General features: G+C 37.3%; 2 protein-coding genes across 3 annotated transcripts in view; one reads left to right on the top strand and one right to left on the bottom strand.

Moving 5' to 3' along the window:
- Window positions 1-39: 39 nt before the first annotated feature.
- LOC145498284 (uncharacterized) lies at window positions 40-11,238 on the bottom strand. Its single transcript, XM_081478189.1, has 14 exons — window positions 10,114-11,238; window positions 9,872-10,017; window positions 7,743-7,845; window positions 7,062-7,214; window positions 6,062-6,281; window positions 5,425-5,717; window positions 5,122-5,199; window positions 4,742-4,864; window positions 4,283-4,375; window positions 3,531-3,730; window positions 3,058-3,167; window positions 2,534-2,696; window positions 2,048-2,184; window positions 40-1,721 (listed from the first exon to the last, which is right to left on the bottom strand). The coding sequence occupies exons 1-14, from the start codon at window positions 10,238-10,240 to the stop codon at window positions 1,577-1,579; spliced, it is 2,091 nt and encodes a 696-aa protein (XP_081334315.1). The 5' UTR covers window positions 10,241-11,238; the 3' UTR covers window positions 40-1,576.
- A 237-nt stretch (window positions 11,239-11,475) lies between these two features.
- Window positions 11,476-27,690, top strand: part of LOC145498374 (chloride channel protein C-like) — a 34,286-nt gene continuing 18,071 nt past the window's right edge. The window contains exons 1-14 of one of the 2 annotated variants that reach the window (XM_081478303.1): window positions 11,476-14,354; window positions 15,405-15,526; window positions 16,556-16,589; window positions 17,315-17,395; window positions 18,049-18,224; window positions 18,972-19,064; window positions 19,682-19,841; window positions 20,166-20,249; window positions 20,799-20,903; window positions 21,737-21,826; window positions 23,215-23,300; window positions 24,150-24,274; window positions 24,426-24,507; window positions 27,395-27,484. In XM_081478303.1, coding sequence (XP_081334429.1) covers window positions 14,142-14,354; window positions 15,405-15,526; window positions 16,556-16,589; window positions 17,315-17,395; window positions 18,049-18,224; window positions 18,972-19,064; window positions 19,682-19,841; window positions 20,166-20,249; window positions 20,799-20,903; window positions 21,737-21,826; window positions 23,215-23,300; window positions 24,150-24,274; window positions 24,426-24,507; window positions 27,395-27,484 — 1,541 coding nt within the window. In that variant the 5' untranslated portion in view covers window positions 11,476-14,141. Of the gene's footprint in view, window positions 14,422-15,404; window positions 15,527-16,555; window positions 16,590-17,314; window positions 17,396-18,048; window positions 18,225-18,971; window positions 19,065-19,681; window positions 19,842-20,165; window positions 20,250-20,798; window positions 20,904-21,736; window positions 21,827-23,214; window positions 23,301-24,149; window positions 24,275-24,425; window positions 24,508-27,394; window positions 27,485-27,690 lie in introns of both variants that reach the window. The other variant, XM_081478310.1, reaches the window with a different exon arrangement.

The raw sequence follows: 27,690 nt of genomic DNA on the forward strand, positions 1-27,690 counted from the left end.
AAAGCAAGCTGTCACATAATAATTACACATAATATGGTGTAATAGCTCAATATAAGTGTAATAACTCGATATAATGTACCCAATGTAACGGCACTTGAAATATTTTAATAATTCTCAACTAAATACAGATTAACATAAATGTTCCAGCCACTTAACACCACTAATATTTTAATGCCATTCAATTACAGCAATCTTACTTAACCATTGTTCCAAAATAAACACTAACACAAACCTGAACTTTTTCAATTTACAATGGGTTTTTGCTGTGGTTTTGTTAAACTGCATTGAAAGCACTAATGATCCACAAAAACCCAGCCCATCCAGAATTGCTTGGGTTCAGTAGGGTTAGTGTCTGTGACAGAAAGTTGTTAAATACTTTTGAAAAGTGTTTCAAATAGCATCAACATGGTTTTTGCATCAATTTGAGATTTCATTCATAGAAAAATACCTCCTTTTACTACAAATATAATATGGTATTTTGTAAATGCCTTCAGAAATATTGTATGCTCTCAAAATGCCCTCCATAGAATTAGAGAATAACACTTCCAACATAAGGACACAAGTACATTGACATCTACTTAAAATCCACCCTGAAGTTGTTGTACACCCACTCATAAAAAAAGTGCACTAAACAAATGATGCACCCAAAAAAAAAAAAAGAAAACTCAGCTACATCTAACAGATGATTGGACCTTTGGCTCCAACTACAAGACATCAACTGAAGTGTTGACTATATATGATGCATAAAAGAGGAGATAAATATGTGCTATAACAATAATTTGACTATTTACAGAGAATGAAACGTGTGTAAAGGATAACCATAAAAGTCCCAGTCGATCAATAAAACTGAATGACTAAAGGTCACCTTGAAAAAGGCTGGCAAAAAATATACGCCAAAGGTCCAGTAACTACACTACTGTACTTTCAGTTGAGTTGAATTACCACTAAAGATGATCATGACTTCTCTAGATCAATTTGTGAACAGCGAGATACTTATTTAAAAAAAAAACAAAAAAAACATCACCCTGCCTGTATTATTTCAGCTGAAAAGGATTATTTCCGCTACTTTCTAATATTTTGCTCAGAGAAAAGTAACTTTTCAATTCAATTCTTAACGTTTCTACAATCAGTAGGAAATTCTCATAAGCAGGAGACAAAAGAGTTATTCTGTCGTGCACAAAAGAACTATGACATCCAAACACTAACATTTTAACTATGACTTCACACCTCCTTTTACAGTGGGGTACAACAATAGCTATCCTGATGCTTTTGTTCACAGAAATGGGACCCATGTGGGACTGCAAATTAAACTTTCCAAAACATCCAGCAATATTTCTTTGCTGGACCATTTTGACCCACTGAATCATTCACCCTGAGAAGTAACCTCAAAACGTCTGTAATACTTGACTGAGGGTTCAGCTGAGGGCTAAATAAATTTTAGATTGCTATAATTTGATTTTATACAATATACAAAATTATTACTTTGTTATGGTACAAATAATGATACAAAATTACTTATTTACTGAAATAACATTTCTAGGCGATGTTTGAACTCTTCTAAACCAAGCTGCCTTCATCAACAGCTAGACTCCAGTAGATATTCAAACTTGACACCATTTTGAGTAAGTCTTGTGACATAGTACTCCAACTGCTTAAGTAACAAGCTAAATGTTGGTCTTGCTGTTGGACTTGGTTCCCAGCAATTTTTCATTAAGAAATATCTGAAAGAGACAACAACAAGAATAAGGACTGTATCTTTAGAGCGTTTCAGTAATATAAAACAGAAATTCACCTGTTACTACAAGATGTCTTGGTGAAAAAGTTGCTAACCACAATTGTAACTACAGTCAAATGTCTCATTAGCCACATTTCTACAACAATCTGGATTTTTTCTGACTACATCACAAACCAAATTTAACCTTCTCATAATAGCCAGTAAAATTTCTTACAGAGTGGCTACCCCGGAGAAGTTCAACTAAAACACTTCTTGTTAATCAAACTAACGGCATTTTTTCGCAACAAAAAAGTAAAATTCTATGCAACTTACAAGTCATATGGACAGTTACTCGGCTGCGGTAGTCGATGTCCTGCTTGCAAATACTGCTCCATTTTTGAATTATCAATTGCCTGATAGGGTGCTTTAGCCAGAGTCACGAGCTCCCATAAGACAACACCAAATGACCACTGTAGACAAGGAAAAACCATCAGTTGGGAATATTGCATACAATTTCAAACCAGGGGTTTCATTAAGGGCCAGGCACCGGGTAAATTGACCAGCTGTGAGGATGATTTTGCCGCCCTGGTTTAACCACCTAAAGGAAAGTTTTTCTTATTAAGAAGTTCAGTTCAAAACATTTTGCCCGCCTGTGGAAACCAGTAATCATCTGGCTGAAATGTCAATAAAACCCCTGTCAAACTGACTACATTATAGTCCACTGAACATCTTTACTTCTATCCAGAAAAAACATAAAACCAGTAACAACCTAAACAGTCTCAAGCCAGTGCTACTCTTGTAGCAATAAATTGAACATACCACATCACTTTTCTCTGAAAATTGTCCTTGTTCTGCAAGACCCTCTGGGGCTGTCCATTTCACAAGTAACCTGGAGCGTATGCCTTTGTCATTTAGGTTGGTTGAGTTCACATCTCTGGCTAAACTGAAGTCTGTTATCTTGATACTGAGGTCATCATTAACACTAAAACAAGAATGCTTGGATTAGTTTCAGAGGTTTACACTTCCAAATTAGAGAGTTTAAGCATGACATTTACGGCAGACAGCAGAGATTACCTCTGAATTTGTGTTCTTTTCTTCTAATCCTTAACTAACTCACACAAAAATAGAAAAATGTCTCCTACTATTCACCGCTGTGACACAGTTATTCCATGTCAAGACAATATCAAGCGACCAACACAAAAAAATGAAGTCAACAGAGTCTAGAATGACAGAAAAGACTCAACACTTCCAACACAAGGCAGATGAATGGATTCCAAAGGCATCTCTGTACTCAGCTTCTCAATTATACCAAGGAAAAGCAAACTAACACGTTCAATACTTACATGCAGTTCTTTGCTGCAAGATTTCTATGAACAATCTGCTTTTGAGTGATGTAATCCATTCCTTTGCAGATCTCAATTCCAAATTCAATCAGTTGGCGAGAGGTAATTGTCTGCAAAGGAATTATTCAATGATTAGTAAAAATAATAACCAAGTTAACATAATGCAAGGCTTGACCCCAATATTCCATAAATACACCCTTCCTTATATTTGAAATAGCTAATTAATGTAAACAAGCTGTTTAATTAAAATAAAAACACCATTTTACTGTTACAATAAACAACTACAAGAACAGACCTGTTCATTAAATTTTTGAAATCATTATTTTCTTTCTCTAGACTGATACTTTCTCCAGACTTAAAAAACTAGTTTGCAGACTTCCACACTATTTCCCAGCACTCTAAGCACTTTACAAACCATGCAGAAAAGGAGATAACCGAGCAGATGTGGCAAGACCTCGACACCCAATTCTCACCTGCATTCTGGCAGAGGTAGCTCTTGAAATCTTTAAAAAGTGCCCTAGATCACCATTTCGTGTTAATGGTGTTATGATGTAAGGTGGAGCTGCTCGTTGAAGAACCACTCCCACAAGCTCCACAATGTTCGGATGTTTAAGGCCTTTTATGATCATGGCTTCCTGCATGAAAGATGTGATGGTATCCATATCTGCCTCGTCTGTAGAAAAGAAAAATACCCTTAAATTCACAACAATAAAGAATCTTTCCCTGATCTCTATACATTTTGTTACGTTAATTGGGATATGTGTTAGTCATCGAGGAAGAAGATATACTGCTGGGAACAACGTAAATACTTACGAAAAACGTGAATAATCAAGGCTAAAAAGAAACTTGAATTCCAGCTTGTCCTTCAGACCAGCAGCTCTCAAATTTTGCTTGCCCTGGGTCTTAGTTTACTTTCACTGTGATTTTGCTGACAGAAGATTTGTCTGGGCCCTTGCCCATCGGACAAGGGAGAATGGAAAGTAACTTGCCCGATAGGGTAATCTACTTGTTCCGGATCACTGGACAGCCTTTTTTTTTTTTTTGAGCCCTGAGAATGCTCATAATTTTTAGGATGACCTTCTTTACTACATCACCCCAGTGTCTATGGCTATCTTGCATCCAAATGATATCACGTGCCCTCATCAGTCCTTATTGCCCCCAGTGGGGCATGGGGCCGTGATATCACATGTACATGGCATGATATGTACAAAAACTGTTGAATTACCTTGAAGCGCTTTGATTGACACTCCTAATTTTTTGCGAGGCTGTTCTACACTGAGTCCCCTAACAGAGCCTTTGTATAAACATCCAAAGGTTCCTGAAAAAAATATTAATATATGTAACTTTCCACTTAAAAATAGCAATGCTGCTACTGCCACTGCTACTGCTACTTTAAAAGATTGCAGAAATCCTGCCCAAGGTCTGACTGAGGTAAAATAATTCTAACATATTTGTTGTGTTATAGATCTTGTTGTAGAATGGCTAATCGTTTTTATCCCTAGTTCATTTAATTTGGTTTGCGTGCCTGAATAGAATGCTCAATGTCAACAACATTTAATGCCTTGAAATAGCTAAACACAATTTTAACTGATGCCAGTATCTGTTTGAAGCTGTCAATGAACCAAATCTGCCTACAATGGCTGATACTCAATGGAACACAACCAGATGAACCAGAAACACATACCTCTGTATAGGGGGTCGCCTAGCGACACTTGATCTCGTGGCAGTAGAATATCAGCAAGTTCTGTCGCCCAAAATTCATTCAAGACAGTGAATAGTCCTTCTGTGTTTTGTACTTCATCAGGAGCTTTAAGAAGAAAAATTAAGAGTTAATGCATGAAAGCTACTGTTACCTCTCTTGCATGTACCTTGTGCTTCTTAGTACAAAAGCACATTTAAATTGAGTTTTGAAAGTAATCAGTTTATTACTTTGGTTTTGGTTTCTGTTTTGGTTTTAGTACAGTATGAGATAGGCCGAGTAGTCTAATTGGTAAGCAATTGGCTTAGGGTTTGGTTTACGACACTGAGTTGAAGACCACTCTATAACGAAACAAATAAACTTACTATTTCTCCTCTCCAACAAAGATTCTGTCTCAAGAGATAATAATGAAGACGGTCTTTCTTGGATCCTGTACTTTGCATCTTCACCAAAAAAAAACAACAACACAAGAATGTTAATACAAATACTCTTTTACTTCTGATCACTAGACCAAAATACATGCTTGAATAGAAGTCCCTCTTCCTATGACCAGTTCTTCTCCCGCTTGAGAGAAGTTTGGAATTGGACCCAAACTCCGATTTACATTCAGACATCTCATTTAGGAAAGGAACTTACAGCACCGATTTCTGATCCACAAAATACCTCACCTCCTTTAAATGATCTTTCATGAAGTCTTTTGTGTTTATGTCTTGTTCCATGTCTTGCATCCCTGTTACTGTATTTACCCTCTGGTTGTTCTACTAAATGTACATCGCTGTCTTCCTCTGGAATTATTAAATTTGTTATTGACGAGTCACTGCCACTGGTATTTGCACGACCACGCCCTTCTGAAGGTGAGAACTTTGGTTTTGGTGGACTATAAAAGAGCCCAGATTTGGAAGTATTTACTGCTTCATCTACATCATCTTCTTCTTCGTCTTTCTTATAAATCTTTGATGAACTGGTAGATAGAAAAGAAAATGGCCTCAGCATAAAATGATATCCCACTTCTGTTTAGACTTGAAGGGTTTTAATACACAAATAGTAAAAATCATTTTATTAACCAACAATTAATTAATTTTATTTAGCGCAACATCCAAAGAACCCTGAAACAAAATTGTCTACTTGCTTCCAATAAATCCGTGTAGCAGATGCAACCTTCATTCACAGCATAAATGTTAAATGAAAAACACCTATTTTGAAGAGACAAATTTTGTTCATATTCCCAGTGATTAGAATGAACGAGAATGAAACAGAAAAGAACGAACATTTATATAATTGTTTGTTAAGCAACAATGGCTCTACCTGCTGCTGCTGCTGCGGTACATTTCCATGTCATCTTCAAACTCCATCTTCAGCTTTCGCTGCCTCAAACTGTACCGGCACAACAGGGCAAGTCCCACTATCAGTATGATGACAAGTGTCATGCCGGCACAGAGCCCCACTATCATTCCACGTGACCAGGGTGAGGAGGTAATCTTTTTGGTTACAACATCTTTGTCACTAATATCATGGCCATCTTTACCTGTAAATAAAAAAAGGGTGCATTTTTAACTTTAAACAGTGTAATTTAGTAATTGCAATAGCAGAGCATCTTCCTCTAGAGAGGAACAGAGCAGCAGCTAGTGAGCTAACACCTTGTTTTAAAATCTTAGCAAGAATTTGCTGAATTCTGACAACAGTCTGTCAAACTTTGCAAACAGAATAAGGGTTTTAAGTATTACAAGAACATGCTTAATGTCTCCTTTCAAATTATATAGCTTTTAAATCACCTCACACAAGCAAGAGCTTATATGACCTTGTTCACAATAAATCACATATTCAACAATAATCTTTTAGAAGTTATTTGACAAATAATATTTATGCACCATCACTCAGCAAACAAAATATGTGTGATTTGTAAGTGGTATTCATTCAGTAGCACTCTTTTCTTCATTCCTTACAATATTTAAGACTTTTCTTTTAATTTTATGAGAAAGGTTTCGATCAAAGTTTACTTACAAAACAAGCCTGAATATCTGCTGACAACTCACTACAAGTTCAATTACGTATAACCAAGTTTTTACAGCAAATGATGCTGCTAAGCTGAAGTGTCACGAAAGAAAAGGTGCCATGTTGGTAGAACTGATTTTAATGTGAACAAGTCATTAGTCATGTGATAAGTCACAGGATACAGCACTCTGCAAGTCTGTAACATGTGCGGAGGTACGCAACTACACACTTTTATGCTATCTTAAATGACATTCTTGCATCAGCGTCTATAAACTACAAAAGATAGCATTGTAGTAATAATCTTCATGCATACCTGTTTGAAGACAAAGTCTTCGGACTACAATGACAAATGTTTTTGTGTCATCAGTCTCTCCTAAACTGGTGTCAACCTTGGTGTAGTTAAGGGAGAATGTCATGTCCACTGCTCCTCCCTTTTTACCAGAACAAAGGAAGGAAACTGGGAAAACTGAGCGACAAAACAAAAAATCATTAATCATTAATTAATAATTAAGACAATATGACTTCTTTGTTCTGAGAATTATAAATGACCAGAAATGAAGTAACAAGTTGTAAAGCATTTTTTAACCCCCTTATTTGCCCTCACTATTGCTCGTATTGTACAAACTGCGAGCTTCCTTCCAGCTCAGTGGAGACAAAACTTTTGTTTCTCTCCTGTTTTGCAATTACAGCACAAAGCTGATATTGGGTTTAAATAATAATAACTTAGTTTTCGTAGCAAATTTTTCAAACCAGTTATAGTTTTTTCCTATTTTTCAGACTATGATAATAGAAATGAGAAGATCAAACTAGACTGAAAATTTCAAATCAAAGATAAATTTAAACCACAACAACAACACTGGTCGCACTGACACATCCATATATTTTCACCACCAATGCATGTATTTACATAAACGTAGATCGATTCATTCTTGATTAGATACAAAGCCCTAGAACTTCATCCCTTTGTAAACCTGCAAGTGCAGGTAATTCTCACCTGAGATGGTTTGTGGAACAATTCCTTGCAAAGGAATTACTGGCACTGGGTCAGGCATGATGCTGGTGTCACTTGATTTGAAACTCATGCTGTAATGCGAGACCTGAAAAAGAACGTTCAGCAAACTCATTCAGTACTAAGTAGTCAATGTCTAGTTTCCTATTCTGCAAATTGCTCAGCACTTAGGAGATGTGAAAAAAAAAATCATCAGTACATGTAAAAGGACACTGCCTTGCATAGGTGGTGCAACTTCATAAAAAACTTGTGAATCTTCTCTTTAGTACTCCTGTTACTTTTTGAGCCAGTTATTCTAACCATCTCTAATGATAAGAGTTTGTAACAAAATACTTTACCAGGATTTTATATGCCACATTTTGGATTTGAGGGAGAAAACTAAGTGACTCAGTTTTCATTCTCCAGTAAAGAGAAGCATCTTGACAAAGAAAGGAGAGTAAATTATGTCAAGTTTATTACCCCAAGTTTATGTTGCAATTATCTGGTTACAAGTGTTTTAACTTTAGTAACCCAATTGAACTGCTACATTAGTTTTAGCTATGCTGAGTTATTTTTCCTTTTCTTCAGTCTCTCAATGCAGCTAATTTGATTGCACGAGAGTTGTTGTTGTTCTTGCATTAGCACTAAGGTTGCACAAGAAACTCCAAAGTTTAACAAGTTCAATCATAGAATGCCATTATCCTAAGAATAGGTTTCCAATTTTGTTATCTAAAAGACACAAATGTTACATAGGAAGTAGCTAGAGAGGAAAATGGGAGAAATGGGCGCCAAATTTATTTCATTCCAAGTGTTTTGACTGATTGTTTAGTGGTTGTTAATTGTTTTGCTTTGTTCTGTTTTACATTATCCCTTTTCAACACCAACACTGTACTTAATACTGTGTTACAACAAGCTTTTGGCTTATCTAGAAGTTATTGTTGTCATTTCCAGCCCGATATCTCGCCTCCTATTATCTAAAATTGAAAACAAGCTTTTACGTGTCTTTCAGAAGCCACGACTCGCAAAACAGGAAATGCTTTAGCCCAAAGGAACTTGTAGAAAAGGCTTGAAACAATTCAACTTCCACGGAACACAGTAGGGAAGATTCGGAAATAAAGATGACAAAATGATCACGTTTTTATAAAGCAACCAGCACAAGAAGTCAAAAAATTACTAGAATATTTCCACTTGGCAAAACTTTAATCTGCTTACAGCGAAATAACCACAAGCGATCGCATTCCAAAAGGTTTATACTGCTTCTAATATTGGCAACGCAATCCTTCAAATTTCAGCTGCGTAATCTTCTCTACATCTTTCCCGTACATGTACATCAAATGAAGCTAAATGACTTCGTCGACAATATTCTAGACAAAAAAACTTCGCTTCAAATACCCAACAGTTTAGAACAGGAGTAACACTGCATTACACAACCATTCATTCAAAAACACAGAGCGATCGAGCTATCTAAAATAAACATCAATAAATACTTTATTGTTCACGTAGGTCTCGTCAACACGAAATGCCTCGGATTGCCGATATAGCGAAACTTTCTATTCTAATCCTTCGAAGCGATGAATATGAAGATTATGAGAACCGAGAAGTAGAATCAATGAAGGGATAATATATCCTCCATCGTTTTGAATCATTGCTAAGCAAACAAAGGAGATGGAAAGAATGCATTCCGGCGATACAAAACACTGTGCCAATTGGTTCGTGTTCCTAATATTGTAGTTGTTAGTCAAGTTATCCGGATTTATGCTACTTTTCTGAAACCACCATGTGTTCTAGATCGTAGATACTTAAGCTGTAGCAAGACACGAGTTTACTATCAATCATTTTGAATGAATCAGCAAAACCGAAAGAAAACATTAGAAATTTGCATTGCGTAAACCAAGTGTATTGTGAGCTACTACGGGAAGGGCTTAGTTATTGTAATGAACATCACCGCACGAAAAGCGTCTTTCCCCCTGGAATTCAACAGATATCCTTCGAGAAATAACGAGCATAACTTAAGAACTACGCGAAGGCGTAAAATCATTCGCACAAACACGCCGAGGAGACTATGTTCGGCCCGAGCGAGAATCAAAACACCGCGCATCCATTAAGTTTATTGCCTTTAGTCACGTTTCACTCACCTGCGGGGAAGAGAACCAGGTTATCTGAACCTCAGAAACTGATGGTTCTATTGGTGCCATAAAACGATAAAATGCACTAGGATTTTGCACCATGGTCACCGGGGCTCCGGCTTGAATGATGTACAACTTCCCTTGGAACTCCATCTCTGAAATAGAACAAGTATTCCGATTGAGTCTTCTCTCCACATGGTTTGCGAAATATTTACAAACTTTCTCTCCTTTCTTGAAAGAAAACTACTCACTCATATACGTCTTAGCATCCTCCTTTGAAATAAACATGTTCAATTGAGCAGCTGCTTGGTTTAACACGGTGCAAAACACCAAAAGGGCAACCAAGTACGACCACGTTGTAGAACGACGAGAAGCCATACATGCGATGTTTACAGTGTAAGCCCCGAATAAGTTCCGCTTCCAGTGCAAGTTTTTACCCTCTTTGTAACCACTCCACTAACTGTACAATGATTTAGCATGCTTAAAGACTACTTTTAACATGTCTGGGGAGGTATTCTAGGTCTTCCAATGCCGTACTGAATTTCAAAACATAACCCCCGATGACGCACTCCTGAAATTCAAGTGTAATGGTAGCTGCTCTCCTTGGTGGGGCAGGGTGTGACGTCACATTCTCGTGGCCAATTACGCGCGGCTATTGATTAGCAATCGATTGCAGTACGTGCTTGGAGAACAGAAAAACCTGTCATTATTTCGCGCGTTTTGTGTTAATGAAACAACTGAATCAACAACTATTACCGGAAAAACTAGTTATGAGCTTCACTCGCGTGGGCCGAGGACTCAGTCAACGTCTCAGTCACTAATCATGCGGCCGCCGCCAAGGGGGATAAGGAGCTGTGAAAGTTCAAATTTTCAAAAGAAAATAAACCCGCAAATTCATCCCCCTTTAAAAAAATATTTTAGTCTCTTTATTTTTAACCGGTAAAGCAAGAAACAGGCATACTCAGGATAACGAAGCATCAATCAGTCTCCGCTCCGGAAAAAGATCAGACTAATAAAAAAATAGGTTAAATATTTTGGTTAAGTGATCTATATCTGTTCTATAAAAGTATTATTTTGACTCAGTGACATCTTAATCTATTTTCTCCGGTTTTTCATGTTTTTCGTTTGTTTGTAAGGGCGAATGCTAGATATCGTGACTTCAACGCAACGTTTTCTCAGTTTAACAAACCTTGAATTGCGGGGCAATATCGCGAGGTGATAACTGGTAACTTAATAAATGCAGTAACATTGTTTGGGCTGATATTTTTTCACCCTTAATTAGAATAGTTACATGTGATCAAGAATAGTCCAACCTGTATACAATGTTTTATTTGCTAGTCAGTTGTAAAGAACAATTATGTTTTTCATGCGCGCCTGGTTGTAAAGAATAATAAAGTTTCTTATGCCTGCTTGGTTGTGAGTTTAACTGAAACACACGGGAAGTTTAAACTTCCCGTGTGTTTCAGTTTTTAAAAAAAAAAAACTGTTAGGTTACGTTTATTTGATGCTTTGTGAAAAAAGCATGAAAGAAGCATATTTTAGAGAATTAGGATAACAGTATCCTTGAATAAAAAAAATTTAGTGCCTTTTCATATCGATTGAGGAAAACTGCAACTAGTTTGACATGATAACGATATGAAATGCTCTTTTGTTAGGGATCGAGCGGATTGATGAAAGCGCACTCGTTTCAGTTAAAGAAAAAGGGAGGTGACCTGGCTTCTCTTCCTTTGACAGATCTCTTATAAATCTAATTTCCTGCCAGAAAAAGCAATTTGGGAATTTTACAATATTTTTCATGCCTTTTCGGTGAAGCTCCCTTTGACTGCCGACAACGCTGTTACGCAAGGCTCTGAAAGTCGGGGTTAAAAAATAAACAAATGAATTTTATCAGGAGCCCATCATCATCTCGGCTAAACATTTTTACGAAAGATTTTCTCGCTGCTTTAGCCATATTACCAAGCTTTACGCTGCGTGTCCCCGCTTGGAAAATAACTTTGTTAACGTTGTGTCAAACAGGTGACCGCCAGAGCGGGTGTGGGACAGAAGCCTTCATACAACCAAGATTGAAACTTTTTCCTGACCTCGTGGCTATCTGAAAACAATTTTGCCTGAGCTAGGCAAAAACGATCATGTGGGACTCACCCCGCTTCCTGTTCCGTTGGGAATTACACGTTAAAGGTTCTTCATTAGGCAATACAAAGTCTTTTTGTGTATATTTTCAATCTTTTCAAATCTTCGTAGATTTTCAGAATCACAGTTTTTTTGGTCTCGCTAGGGAATAAATGGATCGAAAACCACGATAAATCTTTCTCGAGTCCCTCATGCAAATGAGAAATAAACCAAGGATCTTGTCCCAGGCCTGTCATCTGTTGTCGTAGATTTCTATGCAAAGACTTACATTAGCAGCATTTTCACTGACTTCACTTAGTACACCTCTCCCAGACATGACCGTGAGTTAAATATTTGAGAAGGGCTTCAAATTGCCCAAAATTTTAATGGCAAACTTAAGAGATACCCAATTCCAGGCCAGAATGTTATAGAATCTTATTTCAAAATGAAACTGTTTCAAAATCATACCCTTTGACGCAGCACCTACACTGGTAGATTATATAAGGGCGTTATCTCACTTGGGCCCCTGACTTGGCCTGTGAGTAGCGTCATGTTCTACCGTTACGTTCATCAAGTTCAAGGACTATTGGTAAACATGGTAAACCTTCCCGATAAACATGGTCCCGACGGTCTACAAGTTGCTCAAAATTAGCACACGTACCTAAGGCACCCATTCGTAGGCACAAAAACAAAACGCTATTTTTACGCAAATTTAGCAGGCCTTCATGAAATCCTATACGTTTCTGCTCTGTTTTGCACGTCATCATGTTCTTGAGGAAGTTGCTTGATAAGAGGTCGTGATATACCGTTTCACGTTCTTTCAAGGATTTCCTTTCACGTACGACGCACTAATCACACTTCACCTATAGCCCTGCAGCCAGGAACTTGTAAGAGGATACTATCTCACCGAAACTGAGACTTGGTCGCTTGGTTCAAATGACGAAAAAACACTGCTATATGTCTGACTATAAATAGGCTTTTAGTGAGGCATTCCGGCACTGTTCAGTAAGGACCCTGTTCCATGCACGAACTACTTGAATTATATGAGTAGTAAACACGGATTAGTTTAGAATTAGCTAGCAAAATATCCGGCTTTGAAAGACTTGAAAGATGAGTGGTCTTGGAGCAAATTTCACCTGGTTGACCGAGAAAAAAGAAAAAATGAAAGAAGAGAGAAAATGGAGGGTAGAGAGTGAACGAACGAACGAACGAACGAACGAACTAATACATGAAAGGATAGGTGTCGTACATTGGTGTGATGCCATCATGAAGGGGTACTTGAAGTGATACGTGTACTTCTGTGGGTCAACCTGTCCAGGTTTTTTTTTGTCATTTGTTTTGAATGCTACTTGTGAGGAATCATTCGGCTTTGTCCTTTACGTAGAAGAAAAGAAATCACATCAGGGTAGGGTGATGTATTGTCTTTAAAATTAGTATCACATCAAAAATAGACATATGGACAGAGTTGTTCAAAGGATGCTGATGTTAATAAACTCAATCCGGCAGACGAATCACCATAGCTTAACTGAAGATTTACATGGCAAATAAAGTATGTATGACAAATATTTATAACAGATCCTTATTCCCCAGGGGCCCTATGGATACCAGCCTCGTTGCTGAATGGGCTACCCTGGTTAAATAAAGTTACTTACTCACGCTGCACTTTCGTCTGGGAATGATTTAAACCGTACATATCGTTATCCATGCTTTGAACAGCCAGGGCCAGGTATTTTCAATATAGCCTGTTGAGGTTACAACTTTGAGGGGGGAGGGGGACGTTTCTTTCGGAAGTTAGGGTAAACGAAAATAAAAACCGTGTCTTCAACGAGTTTCAGTTTTTGTACCTTTTCGTGTGTCCTGTTATGCTAACCTGTTCCTCGACTTTATAAAAACTGGTGGCCGACGCGTGGAAGGAGCAAATGATACCAGAAACACAGGCCCAAGAACATAACCAACAAAAAACAGTGCATAATTAATTGCTGTTTTGACATGTGCGCGGCGTCCCGGCCTCTGTTAGTTCTTCTGTTTAGTATCGGTATACAATCGTTGGGTATTCGTGAGTAATCGGGAACATTCGGGCTATCGATTTGTTCTCGGACAACAACAAAGTTTGTAGTGCACACCTCCCGCCTCCAGTGAGCTCTTCGCTCCCTTTTCCTTTCGGCACAAAATGGCATTGAGGAGAAATGCAAGCAAATACGGTGCGTCATCTTCGCACGCGGACGAAGATACTCTGCCGACAGAAACTCAAACCAGTTTCTTCCAAAAAGGACGCGAGTTCGAAAGTCGCTATGTAAATCATCATTACACGGAAGAAGAGAGGGAAAAGCTCGGTACATTCGAGAGTGTGGACTATCTGCCTCCTCACAGTGCTGTTTACAAGGTGCGTCGAGGGTCTCATGATTTTGATGAACTGGAGAACTGCGGGTTACTTGAGTGAGAGAGGGAAGGCAAGGACACTTAATGGTTCTTCCATACATTTTGATTGAAAATCAATTAAGCTTAACTAAACGATTCTTCGCTAATTATCAACAGCTATCCAAATTCGATATCACCAACTTCAAGTTGATAATTAGTTGATAACTTCACTTGCCAACTAATTTTTCACTATGACAGTTTCTTGCACCTTACTTTCCATACATCCCTCGAATCTTATAAGCTACATGTAAGCTTAATAGATTGTACAGACAGTCTACTTGGGTTGTCATGCAACACTTATCCCCACTAAAACCTGCTTAGAGAGGGAAAAGAGGGAAATCTGTGTTGACAAAAGTAGCTTGGAACCAACAAAAATCACTGTCTACTGTTTGATATCGGCTGGCCACTCTGCTGGATTATTCTTCATAATCTTTAGAAGAAAGATGGCAAAGTCAGCCACCTACTCCAGCAAAAATGCCACCTTAGCTTCTTCAAAACTTTGCGACAACTCCGCTGAACTGCCTTCTTTTTCATGGTTTAGCCAATCTCAGAATAAATTTGTATGACGACATAAATCCATGGCCCTGGGACCCACTTACCTGGCCAAATTGGGATACCAGTATCTTAGACCCACTACTTTGAAAATGTTGCTGCTGATGCACCTATCTTGTGTGATAAGCTTGGAAGCATCTGCATGTAGTCTTAAATGGGTTCTTCCATTCGGCTCTAGTGCAATCTTAACAAATTATCGACAAGTCACCTCCTAGTGTGTAACCATCTGGACTGTTCAGGTATGCACTCATAGAATATTGAGGAAGGGTTTGGTTGTTTGGCAGGTGTAATGATCTGAAAATGCTCTTTGCAAAACAAGAAAGTAGAACTGTGTTAGAATTGCAGTAGTGGCAGGAACATGTGGATACAACCTACGCCTTGCAAGAAGTAATAAAACCTTATTTTTTAATATTGTAGTTACTGTAAGTATTTTAACTTTTGTTTATTTACCTACAAATTCTAGAACTGGCTCAAGCAGCAGCCATCACGACTGGATTGGGATCGATGGGTAATGATGGGCATGATAGGATTCTCTGTTGGATTCATTGGCTTCCTTATGCATCAACTTATTGATGTTATAGCAGAGTATGTAACTACACTCAAATTTGATTGATTTTTGCTAGCAATCTCTCTTTTTTCACAAAGACCCTCTAACCAAGTCAGCTTCATGCCAAGTCATCATCATGGTAATGCAGACACACACCCATGATGGGAATCTCACTAGTAAATAGTTAGACGTCTGGCAGCCAGTTTTTTTCTCCAAGGGTCACTTAGATGAGTGCATAACCATTGCAAATGCAAAAGGGTGGTATGGCCAAATGGGGAATGAGGTGAGACATGCCCATGTCTCGTTCCATCCATTCTTCTTTAAGCTTAAGTGTCTTGCCTCATAAACCCTGCTGAATTTTGAGGTAAAAATAGACTGCCAGCAGTCCACTTGCCAGTGTGCTACACCAGTACTTTACTGACAATGATATCACAGTGATATAAATGTACAGTGGCATCCTGATTTCTCAAAGTCTCCTTTTGTTGAACGTTCCAGTAACTTGAACCAAAAGTTGTTTCTCTCCCTTCGCTTGATTTTTTAAACCAATTTCTGTTTCCTTGAACAGAAGGCTTAAAAAATTAGGATTCTGCTGTATGTAACATTTCATAGAGTTAATTAAGAATATAATCAAAACTATAACAAAATTCTCAAACGTGATTGGCTATCAGCAGCCAGATTTGAGCATTAATTGGACAGTGTACGCGTCATGCTTGCAATTGGACAGTACGCGTCAATTTGCGTGCGCTGTTGCGGTGCACTTTGTTGAGTAAACTGCTGTGTTTTTCAGCATTCATAACGATGTTTAATCGTTCAGCGCTCAATCGATGGTTTGTTCATTTCTCAAATTTTGTCATAGTTTTGATTAATCGGTTACAGGGCTTCGCGTCGTCCCATTCAGTTTGTAATCATACTCACGATTAACAAATCAGACTCCCACTTCGTGGTCGTCCGATTTTGTTAATCACTTGTATGATTACAGACCAAATTGGACTCCACTCAGTCCTATTACCATTATAAATAATTTATTATCTCTAATAGAATTTTTTTGATAAACACTTAATTTGCAGGGTGAAGTGGGATAAGGCTTCTGAGTTTATTGAGGTACATCTGCATAAAATGATCATTTAAGTGTTGTTTGGGATTTTGTCAAAACCTTTTGCAATTGCAGGCAGGCTACACCTTAGAATTGTTTGGAGTGTTTTTTTGGAAAATAAAACTCTACTATGCCTGCCCATATGTAGCAATATTTAATCCTTGTTGACGTTTAGTTTTTTTTAAACTCATTTGCATTTAAATTTAATGTAATAATTATAATTTATTTAAATCCAAAACAAAGTCCTGTTTAAACTTAGTAAAAATACATAAGTTCACATAGAATTTTGAAAGTTTAAATTTAAATGAATAAAAAGGATTAAATCAAACTTAAGCAGTTTAAAGAAATATTGCAAATTATAAGGTTTAAAGGCATTTTAAAAGTTTAAAATTAAAGATAAAAAGATTATTAATAAAAATTGTGCGAAAAGTTTAAACAATAATATAAACTAGTATTGAATCAATTTCACTAAAAACTATAAATTAAATTTTAAAAAAATCAAATCAGATATTTAATTTAAATGGGAATTTGTTTTGAGTTTAAATAAAATTTGGACATGAAGTTTAAATTTAAGAGCAAATCAGTTGAAATCAACAAGGATTAAATATTGCTACAATCATATAGGCAGGCATACTGAACTGTTACTATATAAGAAATGTATGATAGCAAGTTATTTAATTTATTGTGGGTAGACATAGGTAAAATAATATATTTCTGTTTTTTTGTCTTGTAGGATCGGGACTATGGTTTGGCTTGGGTCTGGGTTATTGGATACAGTGTTTTATTTGTCATAGCCAGTTCTGTTCCAATTGTGGTCAGTAATGTTGATGTCTTTATAAATCCCATTTCAGTAAAAAACTTGTTAAGTTAAGGTATATCTGATTAAAAATGGAAGAGCAACCAGGATTTACAAATCATCTGGAATGAAAAGAATATTCTGTGGTCAAGAATTTGAAAACGTAAGCATTTGGCTTCCAGCCTTGAGCATTTAAAAACTAAGATGCCAAAATACAGGATGAGAGATATGAGAAAAAATATAAAAACATATTTTAAAATAAGGAACAAATGTTAGTACTAGTTCAAAAGAATAGTCTAAGGCTATTGTTTTGGCTATGGCTTGGAATTATTGTCTGCCTTGTAAGAGGTACATTGAGAACAACAGCAAAGAAGACAATAACTCAAAGCTGAAACCAAAACAATAACCTGTTCTTTTAAATTAGAACATAACATTTTGTTCCTTTACCTATTTTATGTTTTTGGACACTTTCTTTCAGATATCTCTTTTGCATATATCTTTCTTCTCATGCTTTTACATTTTAGTTTAAAAAGGCCTTTTTAAGGGCACTCATTACATGTACATGATCAAAATTTCAAAAATTTGATTTGGGCATTAAAGGACTAATGATGCAAGTTGCCTTTAAATATTAAGTAAAAGTTTAGTTAAGCATGACTTGTTTTTCCTGACAGTACTATCGGCCTTCAGCTGGAGGTTCTGGTATTCCTGAACTAATTGGTTTTTTGAATGGAACTGTGGTGCGGCATATATTTAATTTCAAGACTATGTTAGTCAAGTTCTTTTCCTGTGTATGTGCAGTTGGTGCGGGACTTCCTATTGGTCCAGAAGGTCCCATGATTCATCTTGGGTATGTTGCTTATATGTTGTTAATTTTAAGTAATATCTCAAACATGAAAGACGTTGTTTGACCACATTTCCAAACACCAGGAAGAGAGTTGAAAATGTGTTGCAAAGTGGTGTATTATTAATGAGCTATGAGGTGTTTGGAAATGTGGTCAAACACTGTCTTGAGTGTTTTATATATCTTCTCAATGGAAACTAACCACCTATTAGAAAATGGAGAAATAGAATCGCAAAAATCCATGCAAATTAAGATCAGAATTCCAAACACTGTCACAGTCATGATCTCTTGTGTTTAAACGTGATGAATTATTAATGAGTTTGAGAATAATACAGGGTTCGTACGGGTCCTGGAAACCCTGGAAAGTCCTGGAATTTTATTGTGGCATTTTCTAGGACTGGAAAGTCCTGGAAAAGGGCTCCTGGTCCTGGAAAGTTCTGGAAATCTGTTAAACTCAAGTACAAAAATATGAAATGTATGGCGGACAGTAAGGAGAATTAACATTAAGATCTTGGGAGTGAAAGGGTTAATGTGAATTTTAGAGTCCTGGAAAAATCAATCTGAGTCCTGGAAAAGTCCTGGAAAAGTCTGGAAATTTGTTTCTGAAAAAGGGTACGAACCCTGTAATAATAGAAACATTATTAATAGTAATTATTAATTATTGGTATGCTCAAAAAGTACATTGCACTTTTCAAACATAAATTCAACTTTTATCTGAAAGTAATGAAAAGCATGATCATTTGTTTGTTGCAGGAGCTTAGTTGGTGCAGGCCTCAGTCAGTTTAAATCACAGACTCTTAATTTCAAACTGCCATTCTTTGAGAGGTTCCGTAACACAGAAGACAGGTGAGTTTGCACAACTATAAGAAATATATTTTGTTGAAGTTTCTGGTGTGCTGGAGAATAAAAAATAGTATTACCCACAAAACCCGTCTGATAAGAATTATCATTCAAATCATATACAGTTGAACCTCCACTTGTCTAATGGTCACTTCTCCACAGTGGCCACTTTTTCTGGTCCTGGCAGACAGTTCATACATTCACTCTTATTTTAACCTCTCTACAACGGAAATGGCAACTAAAACTTGTCTCAACTGTCAAAATAACCTCTAGACTATGGCCAGTTAATCAATGACTGATAAACGATGTATAGAAAACTTCATTTGCATTGTAAAGGCCACTAAACTTTATCTGTACTGTACGTTGTTGGCCTCTGTTTCTGTAATGAAGTTTCTGTAATGAAGTTTCTGATTTCTTGATACATTTTGATACATATATGCTAAAATAAGCATTTTTCGAAAAACAATGTTGCACCCCCAAACAAACAGGTGTCATGTTACACCCCTACCTCCCCATAACGGCCACCTCTTTACAACAACCACTTTCCTCTATCCCTAAGGTGGTCTTTGTGGAGAAGTTCAACTGTGTTATCATATAAATTAAGTGCTCCATTTGTCAAACAGACGTAACTTCATTTCTGCTGGTGCTGCAGCAGGCGTGGCTTCAGCTTTTGGAGCACCAGTGGGTGGACTGTTGTTCTCTATGGAAGAGGTGTCATCATTTTGGAACATGAAATTATCATGGCAAACATTCTTTGCTTGCATGGTATCAACATTTACTACAGTAAGTTATTTATTATTGAAGTACAGTGTAACTACCACATTGCAGTTGGTGCAGGGACCAAAGTTTAGTTATTGCTAAGTTTAGTCTATGTTACATATTTATCCAGATTGTATGAAAATTATGAGTACTGGCAATTTTCTTTTATTAACTTATGGTCCTGAGGTCAGTAAAATGAAACATAATAATTTCTATATTATATTATTTTGTTCCTGTCCAGTCTTTGCTTATAAATATATCTCACCTTAGCAAATGGCTAACAGTCAATGGTGAAAAATTTAGTTTTTCTGTAGAGAGAAACTGTGATTGATTCACATTCATTTGCAGGACTTGTTTAATTCAGCTTTTGAAGGGTTCAAGTATCAAGGAGATTTTGGCATGTTTAAAGCTGAAAAGAACATTTTGTTTCAAGTAAGTGCTTACTAAAGAAAGGTATGTTGGATCATAGTAAATTTTTACAGCTGGCACTTAAACTATTAACAGAATAATTTTCTTCGTTCTCTTCACTGCCAGTCTTTCTAAATCTGTAAATTTTTGTCTGATCTTGGGGGTTGTAACTCAAAATAAGTACTATTAAGTCTATTGATGACACCTATAGTACAAAAAATTCTACCATAATGCCTAAAATAGTGTTTCTGGGGTTCTGAAAATTTGAACTTTCCCTGAGGAGCATGCCCCCAGACTCCACAACCCAGCCAACTATTTGGTTGTATAACCCCAGTGGGCATATTGTTACATGTAGTTTAGCTGGACAAGTTTAATGTTAATTATTCGATCGTTTTCAAGGGGGACATCTCAAAAATTTAGGATTACAATTGAGGCACCAGGGTAGATATTTGTTATAAAGGGGGGTCATTATAATTATACTACAGTGACTCTCTACCAGTTCCCACCAGCCCCTCTTCCTCCCTCCCACCTCCCCAAAATGAACAGTACCTGATTTCAAATGTTTAATTCCAGATTAGTCATGGTATTGGTTTAAACCTTCTGGCATTTATACCAACTGTTATTCTTGGAGTAATTGGTGGCTTGTTAGGTGCTATGTTCACCTTTCTTAATTTAAAGGTACAGTATTTGTTATGTTCATCATTCAGGGGGATTTCTTTGTTCTGAGTATCCTGAAAATGTCCCTTGCTAACTATGAGAATGCAAGACAGTGGCTGAATGTTTGGGGGTGAAACTAACTAAGAATGACAATTATATTAAATGAACTAAAATCAAAGAGAATTATCAAGTTTCTCTTGTTGTTTCAGTATGGAGTAGCTGCTCAACAGGATTGGCTGAGAAAACAATATAACAGGCAACATAAACAATGTACCTAGTCCTTAAAACAATAAAGAGTTGCATGAAACAACTAGGGAGCAAATGAAATTACAGTTCTAAAGAGGTGCATGGCAATTGGTTGCTGTAGTCAGGAGGTGACGCTAAAATGTGTACAGCACACTTGTCATACATGTAAATCTAAACCCAAGAAATTTCAGCTAAAACTAATAATTTTAAATAAGCTTTCATCAGGCTAAAAGAGAGATGATTATGTTGCTACCTTTGACCATAAACATAATAATATTATGTAGATACTCTGTATATTCTGTTTAGTCATGTCCATAATCCTTGTGTTACAATTTGAAATCATGGGTAACTCTACTATATGATCAGCTTTTCTTTTTGTCGAAATTTAAAACTTACATATGTAGTTTCCTGGTCAGCAAAGGACACCTTTGAACAACCTCTTCTATTTTGCTTTACAGTTGCCTATAGTAGCCAAATGAAGTCCACCTTGCACTTCTCTTCATTACACCATGGCCCTGATTCTGCAACGGAGGATCTCTATACTTGAACCCTCAGTTGTAGTCCCTTTTAGCAGCTTTAAATGTATTGTCTGTCATATTTCCATGTAGATTGCAAGATTTCGAAGATCCCAAGTTGCCAAGATTAAGTCCAAACAGTGGAAGAACATTGCTAAGCTATCTGAACCAATTCTAATCATGGTATGTTTTAAAAATGTCTAGCTCTATGCCTGCATTGCTGGCCTTTACATAATTTAAAGGGTCGGACAGCTTCATAATTTGGCAAATGCAAAAGACTGTCAAATTAAAAATTGAAAACTTAATTTGATCTGCTTGCATAAATAGTGGGTCATAAAATGTAGAATCCTGTGGTGTGCCATGCAGTTGGAACATACAAACAGAATTCTAATGCAACATATCACCTCTATCACAATGCTATGATGGCTGACTACAAAATTTCCAAAGAAAACTTCCCACAAGAGACATCAGCTCACTTTTGATTCTTTGGTAAATAATGGTATAAGTTCATTATATAGGCTGCACATGCACCAAGCAGTAAAACCATCCCTTTAAATGGTGCAAGAGCACCATATACCCACAATGTGTCCATGGCCAGGTTGTTCAAAACTCGATTAAGCTAACCTAGGATTAACGAGAATTTTAATTTCAGTTTTGTGACGTTTCGGTGAGGTTTTCTGTTTATATTGTTTGTCCTTCAGTTTTGAGCTTGAGCAATCTCTAACTACATGAAACATTAGCAGTAAAAACCATTGCTATAAAGAAAAATGAATTCTTCGGTTAACTTTTGATTCTGGGATAGCATTAACCGGCTTTTGAACAACCCAGCCCAGGCGGTTAGATACACTTAAGCATCATTAAATATTATTGACATGAAATTGATGACTAAGAATTGTATATTGCCACCTTCACTGACTACTCCTCCATGATCATTTCAGTTGTCGTAACAATTCACCAGTATACCCTGATTTATTATATGGCTGAACTGGTCTGCAATGAAAAGGAGAATTATGATTGGTTCCCTTAGCGGTCTGAATTTTGCAGTATAGACTGCTTAAGTGGACAACACGCAAATTAATTTTGGTGAATTGCTTTTTCAATTCATTGTACAAAATAAAAGTTTTTTGTTAGGTAGAAATCTATTTACCTTCATGTCTGGAAGACAATTTTAGTTCAAATCTGTTCACGCAAACAAGTAACACAAGAAATGTAAATAAATGCTTACCTTTTTAGGAATGGATCGCTGAGACATTAGTTTATCAGCAGGTTGAAAAGAGCCATGATGATAAATACTTTATTGAACTAGCTTGTTCAGTCTGTATTTGTTTTCTGTTTTTGCAAGTTTTTAGACCTCCCCTGCAGCTTAATCAATAAACCTGCAAAAAGAAACTCAACCAATCTCCAATACGCACCTCACGCTAGTTCGCTAACATCTATGTATACTCCTGTAATCTACCTATCCAGATTCTACATTGTAATTCACTAAACCACAAGTCCGTTATTAAGGAACATTGCCCATGCCATGTTAATTTGAAGTTTACTGAAAATGGTTGTTAATTGTTATGTTACAGATTATTACAGGTACAGCATCTGTATTTCTACCTGCAGCATTTCCATGTACCTTATTTCAGTGTTCCGTTACAGCGGGGGGAAACAGGTAATGCATGCACATGCATTAGTACCATTTAATATTGCAGGGATACTTTGCATGTTTCATGGTGACTGCCAGCAATAAATAAAATGTCTGTTGATATGCACCTGTAACAAGTCCAATCACGTTCTAATTCAAAGTCAAAATAACTTTGGAACAGAAAGAAAATATGTCTTTGCTAAGAATATTAACCTCTAACTAACTGAGTGTGAGGGCCGTACTGGGGTATATTGGCCCAAGGATGTGGCAGTACGGACTGCACTGAACTTGGTGGCCGAGGGCCAATATTCCTCAGTATGGCTCAAGCAAGCTAGGTTAGTAAGTAGTATATTATATTTGCATAAAATAAAATAAAAAAGACATAGTTTATGGCCATTTCCATGGAAACGGTCTGAAGACTCGACCAAGAAAGAACCAATCAGAATGCTCAGATTTATCTCAAGACCATCTTGCCATGTAATAAAATAATTTATTTGCCTTTAGAACTAGAGAAATAGAAAAAGTAATTTCATTTAACAGTTGTAATTAAGGTGAAATTTCTACATAGCCCACAAAGCCACATGATGCCCAACCATTGTTTTGAATTTAGTGAGAAATCCTTTCTGTGAAAATGACTTCAGGAGCATTAAAGGTAGGTAAAGGTAGGTAATACTTTATTTATGCAGGGTGGCCCATTCAGCACAGTGGCTGTTCCAAAGTCATTCAGCACATGTTGTTGTGGAAAAGCCCAATTTCTTCCCACAAGTAATAGAATGTTATGAAACTGTTATGAAGCTTTGAACAGCTTTTCAGTTTTAAACAACTTGGTTACTGCCTACAATATATTGTTAACCATGACATCCTTTTGATTCCTAGTGACAAGTGTTTGACAGCCAGCCAGCATCCCTTGCACACCGAAAGAGATGTGAGAAACTACACTTGCCCTGGAGACACAACAATCATCAATGGAACTGTGTTTACAAATGCTTCCTTTAATGAAGGTGAACAATGTTCTAAGAGATGCAGATGTCTATTTTTGAAGCAGTTGCAGAACTTTGTACATAATTGTAAATGTCTTGCCTGTCTGTAGAAGTCCCTGAAATATTTAATGCAATGTTGAAATATCTAAAGCAACATTTATTTTCATTTTAGTGGCCACTCTTCTATTTATCACAGGAGAGAAAGCTATTCATCACTTGTTCTCTAGAGATACACCTTATCAACTGGGATATGCGTATGTATCACAAATAAATTTGAATGAAATTGTTCTCTTAACCTTTTTTCTCTTTAGTTTAACCCCAAGGAATTATTCTGTATTGGACACTAAATTGTTGAACCATTTAACTCCAGTCACATGCTATTCCCTAAATGCTGTACCATATGATATTTGCTCAGCTGACCCCTTCCTTTGTTTAAGTGTCCTTCGTTGAGAAAGTGCTAAAGTGCCTCCTCAATTTAAAATACCATATTTATTCAATTAAGCCCACAACCCCAAATAAGCACCCACCCTGTAGGCTAGCCTGCGTAGCAAGCGTTTCCGTGGGGCTTGGTAGCAAAGAAAGACCGAGGAACGGGATTTTCGGTGTTTTGTCTGCGCGGAAAATGGGGCGAGAACCAAAAAAAAGAAGGAGGGGGGTGGGAGAGGGGAAGGAAGGAAACGCTTGCAGACAAACCCCTGGATTTTGAAAACCTCCGTTCGCCAGCGAACGGAGCTCGTGATTGGCTGGGCTAGTCCAATATTATTGACATGTGTTGATCAAAGGTATTTTAATACCTTTGCGTGCCAGACAAAAGGGGAAGACGCGTTCGAAGCTTGGTTACAAAACGCTTTAACTTTTCTCGCTGAACGAGGATTTAGTCGTCGGCTTCGACAGTACGGTAGAAATCCTGTAATGCAATGCCTACACTTTGGTTTTTCGAAGCCTGCACATTATTGCAGAAGCAAGCGCGACACAATTTGCAGCTGTTCCTTTAATTTTAACATCACTTTCTTGAATGCTACATGCGCCAAGGACAAGATAATAAACCACGGGGACAGAAAATTAGCACTATTGCGTGGGAAAACTTAGTGATTTCGTCTGGCTTGTTACAAGGCAACATGTTGTCGTAGGTACTGCGACATTTCATTAGAAGCATTTTTGTTGACAGCATTTAGAACCTCTGGGTACAATCCTGAATGATTTGTTATAGTGTTAGCTGCGGCATGCCAGTTTTTGTCACATATTTGCCTTACCAAAAATTTAGTCGTCTCGTCGCGGGGAATTCTTACGAGGACATTTTATAAACAACTTTGACTTGGAGGTCGCCTAAGGGAAGATTATCTTTATTCAGATACTGGTCAAGATTATCGTTATTTCTCCTCTCAGATGTTTGAAGCCTCTCCTGCCCAAATTCCAAAGTTTGCCGAGAAGACTTTCCGTTGTTTGTTTTTGTTGCAGCGATAACAATCGAACCGATTTGCGGATCTGGCGTTTCCAGCAAACGCTTCTTTACTGGAATTGCCTTTGTGAGAGTTGACTTGCTAATTTTACTTTGTATTGATTCCTGGACGAATGAATACAGTGATCCAAGATTTCGAATCATGCGAGCACAAGGATTACTAACGCGACTGGAATACTTCTCACAGTTTAACTTTCAGGCAGATTTGTGCTAAAACGTCACCCTTGCAGTCTTTCCTTTTAGACAGATTGAGTAGCTTGATTAAAAATTACCAAATTTAATTCATCGAGATTTCTCCGTTGCCACCGTGCGCTCGTTGTTTCAGACATTTTTGACAAGTAAAGTTTATTTTGGTTCAAAGTTCACTTCCGCTACAGAAGGCCGAAGATTTTATTGGTTAATTTATGACAGCCGATGACAGCACGAAATCTCAGTGTGCGCGCTCAGGCATGAAAGGCCAAGTGGGCGGTTTTCAAAATCCAGGGGTTTGTCTGCAAGCGTTTCCTTCCTTCCTTCCCCTCCCCCTCCCCCCTCTTTTACTCGCTCTATTTTTCACGCTGTAATATTCTTTGCTCCCGAACACCACAGAAACGCTTGCTACGCAGGCTACCTGTAGGCAGGAAAATTTATTAAGTGCCCGGCCTTGAAAAGAACCTACCTCCACCTCCTCCCCCCCCCCCCCCCAACACAAAAAAAGTCCATCAGAGAGTTCGCTAATTGACCTTAGTGACAATGAGACTGAAATCGACTTAGAAGTATAAATAAGAGACCTACCCTAAGACCAAGATTTCTTAGTATTTTAAAGAAACTTTTAATGAAGAGTTAAAATTCTGCTTTGGTATATGTACAGGTTCACATTTTATTTTTTATTGTTTTGTGGCAAAATAAACTTACTACTTTCTGAAAATGGTGAAAATTTGATAAGTGCCCATCTTGAATAAGCGCCCAGTCTTGAATAAATACAGTATTAAAAGAGTATAATTATGTGCAAACTAAGAGAAGATCTCATTACTCCATCCTTTAACCAAATAAAGTTGACTCCCATGCTGCCCATAACTGGCCGTGATGAGCCTTGACCTTTGTTCCACTTCTGACATCATCATGTTTGACCAAAATTGGCATCATCTATGCTCAACTTCTGCAGGAGGAAAAGATCGTTCCAATGATACCCAAATCAGAGTGATCGGCTATATAGAGCCTGAAATTTGCACGAAAATGCTCAAAAAGTTGGGTGAAAAACTTAGAGCAAAATTTCACATGACTACACATGGCTGCCCCATGGTAAAAATTGCCTGTCTTGATGATGCTTTCTCAGAATTGTTTGAACTGGAAGTCAGCTGAAGGTCAATCACTGCAGCAAAAAGAAAAGAAAAGGAGAAAAATGAAAGGCGAAAAAAAATTAGAAGAATCGAAAAGCCTTAAGACATAGGTCATTTTCTATCTCAGAATTTTGATTTCTAGGCATGCCTGAGCAAAAATGTCGTAAAACGCGATGCTAGTGGAAAGAAAGGCATGCTGTCATGTTGCAAATGCCTTTTTGGGTAGAATGGAGCTAATCTGGCTCATATCCAGCCTGAAAATCTCCAAAATGTCCAAAAAATGCGTTTTTGGCAAAAAGCTCTGGGAGTAAATGGGTTAATAATTTAGGTACACAAATATATGATTTTCTTTCCTTTTCTCAGGTCTCTGTGTTCAGTATTAGTGATATACTTCCTCCTTGCTTGTTGGTCAGCTGGAAGTGCTATTTCTAGTGGTTTGGTTGTTCCTATGTTGTGAGTATAATTATATTTTATTTTTTAAATAGACATATGGGTGCATTTGTGTGGAGCTGGTATTTGTCAGACATTTTTGGAGAAGGAGTAATTGCCACTTTTGTATATCTTTGTTCCCAACTGAATGAATGACCTTTATTAACCACAGAATTCAAACAGTTAAACACTGATCTATACCACATTCACACCAACATGTTACATGTAAA

Source organism: Orbicella franksi, chromosome 1 (genome assembly GCF_964199315.1).
Source record: "Orbicella franksi chromosome 1, jaOrbFran1.1, whole genome shotgun sequence".
In the NCBI taxonomy this organism is placed as follows: Eukaryota; Metazoa; Cnidaria; class Anthozoa; order Scleractinia; family Merulinidae; genus Orbicella; species Orbicella franksi.

Excerpts from the sequence above, each read along its gene's own strand:
- LOC145498284 (XM_081478189.1), bottom strand. The coding sequence starts at position 10,240 with ATGGCTTCTCGTCGTTCTACAACGTGGTCGTACTTGGTTGCCCTTTTG. Across the intron at positions 5,718-6,061 it reads TACCGCAGCAGCAGCAGCAG|TTCATCAAAGATTTATAAGA; the intron begins GTAGAGCCATTG and ends TCTATCTACCAG. Across the intron at positions 2,185-2,533 it reads TTTCAGAGAAAAGTGATGTG|TGGTCATTTGGTGTTGTCTT; the intron begins GTATGTTCAATT and ends CCTTGTCTACAG.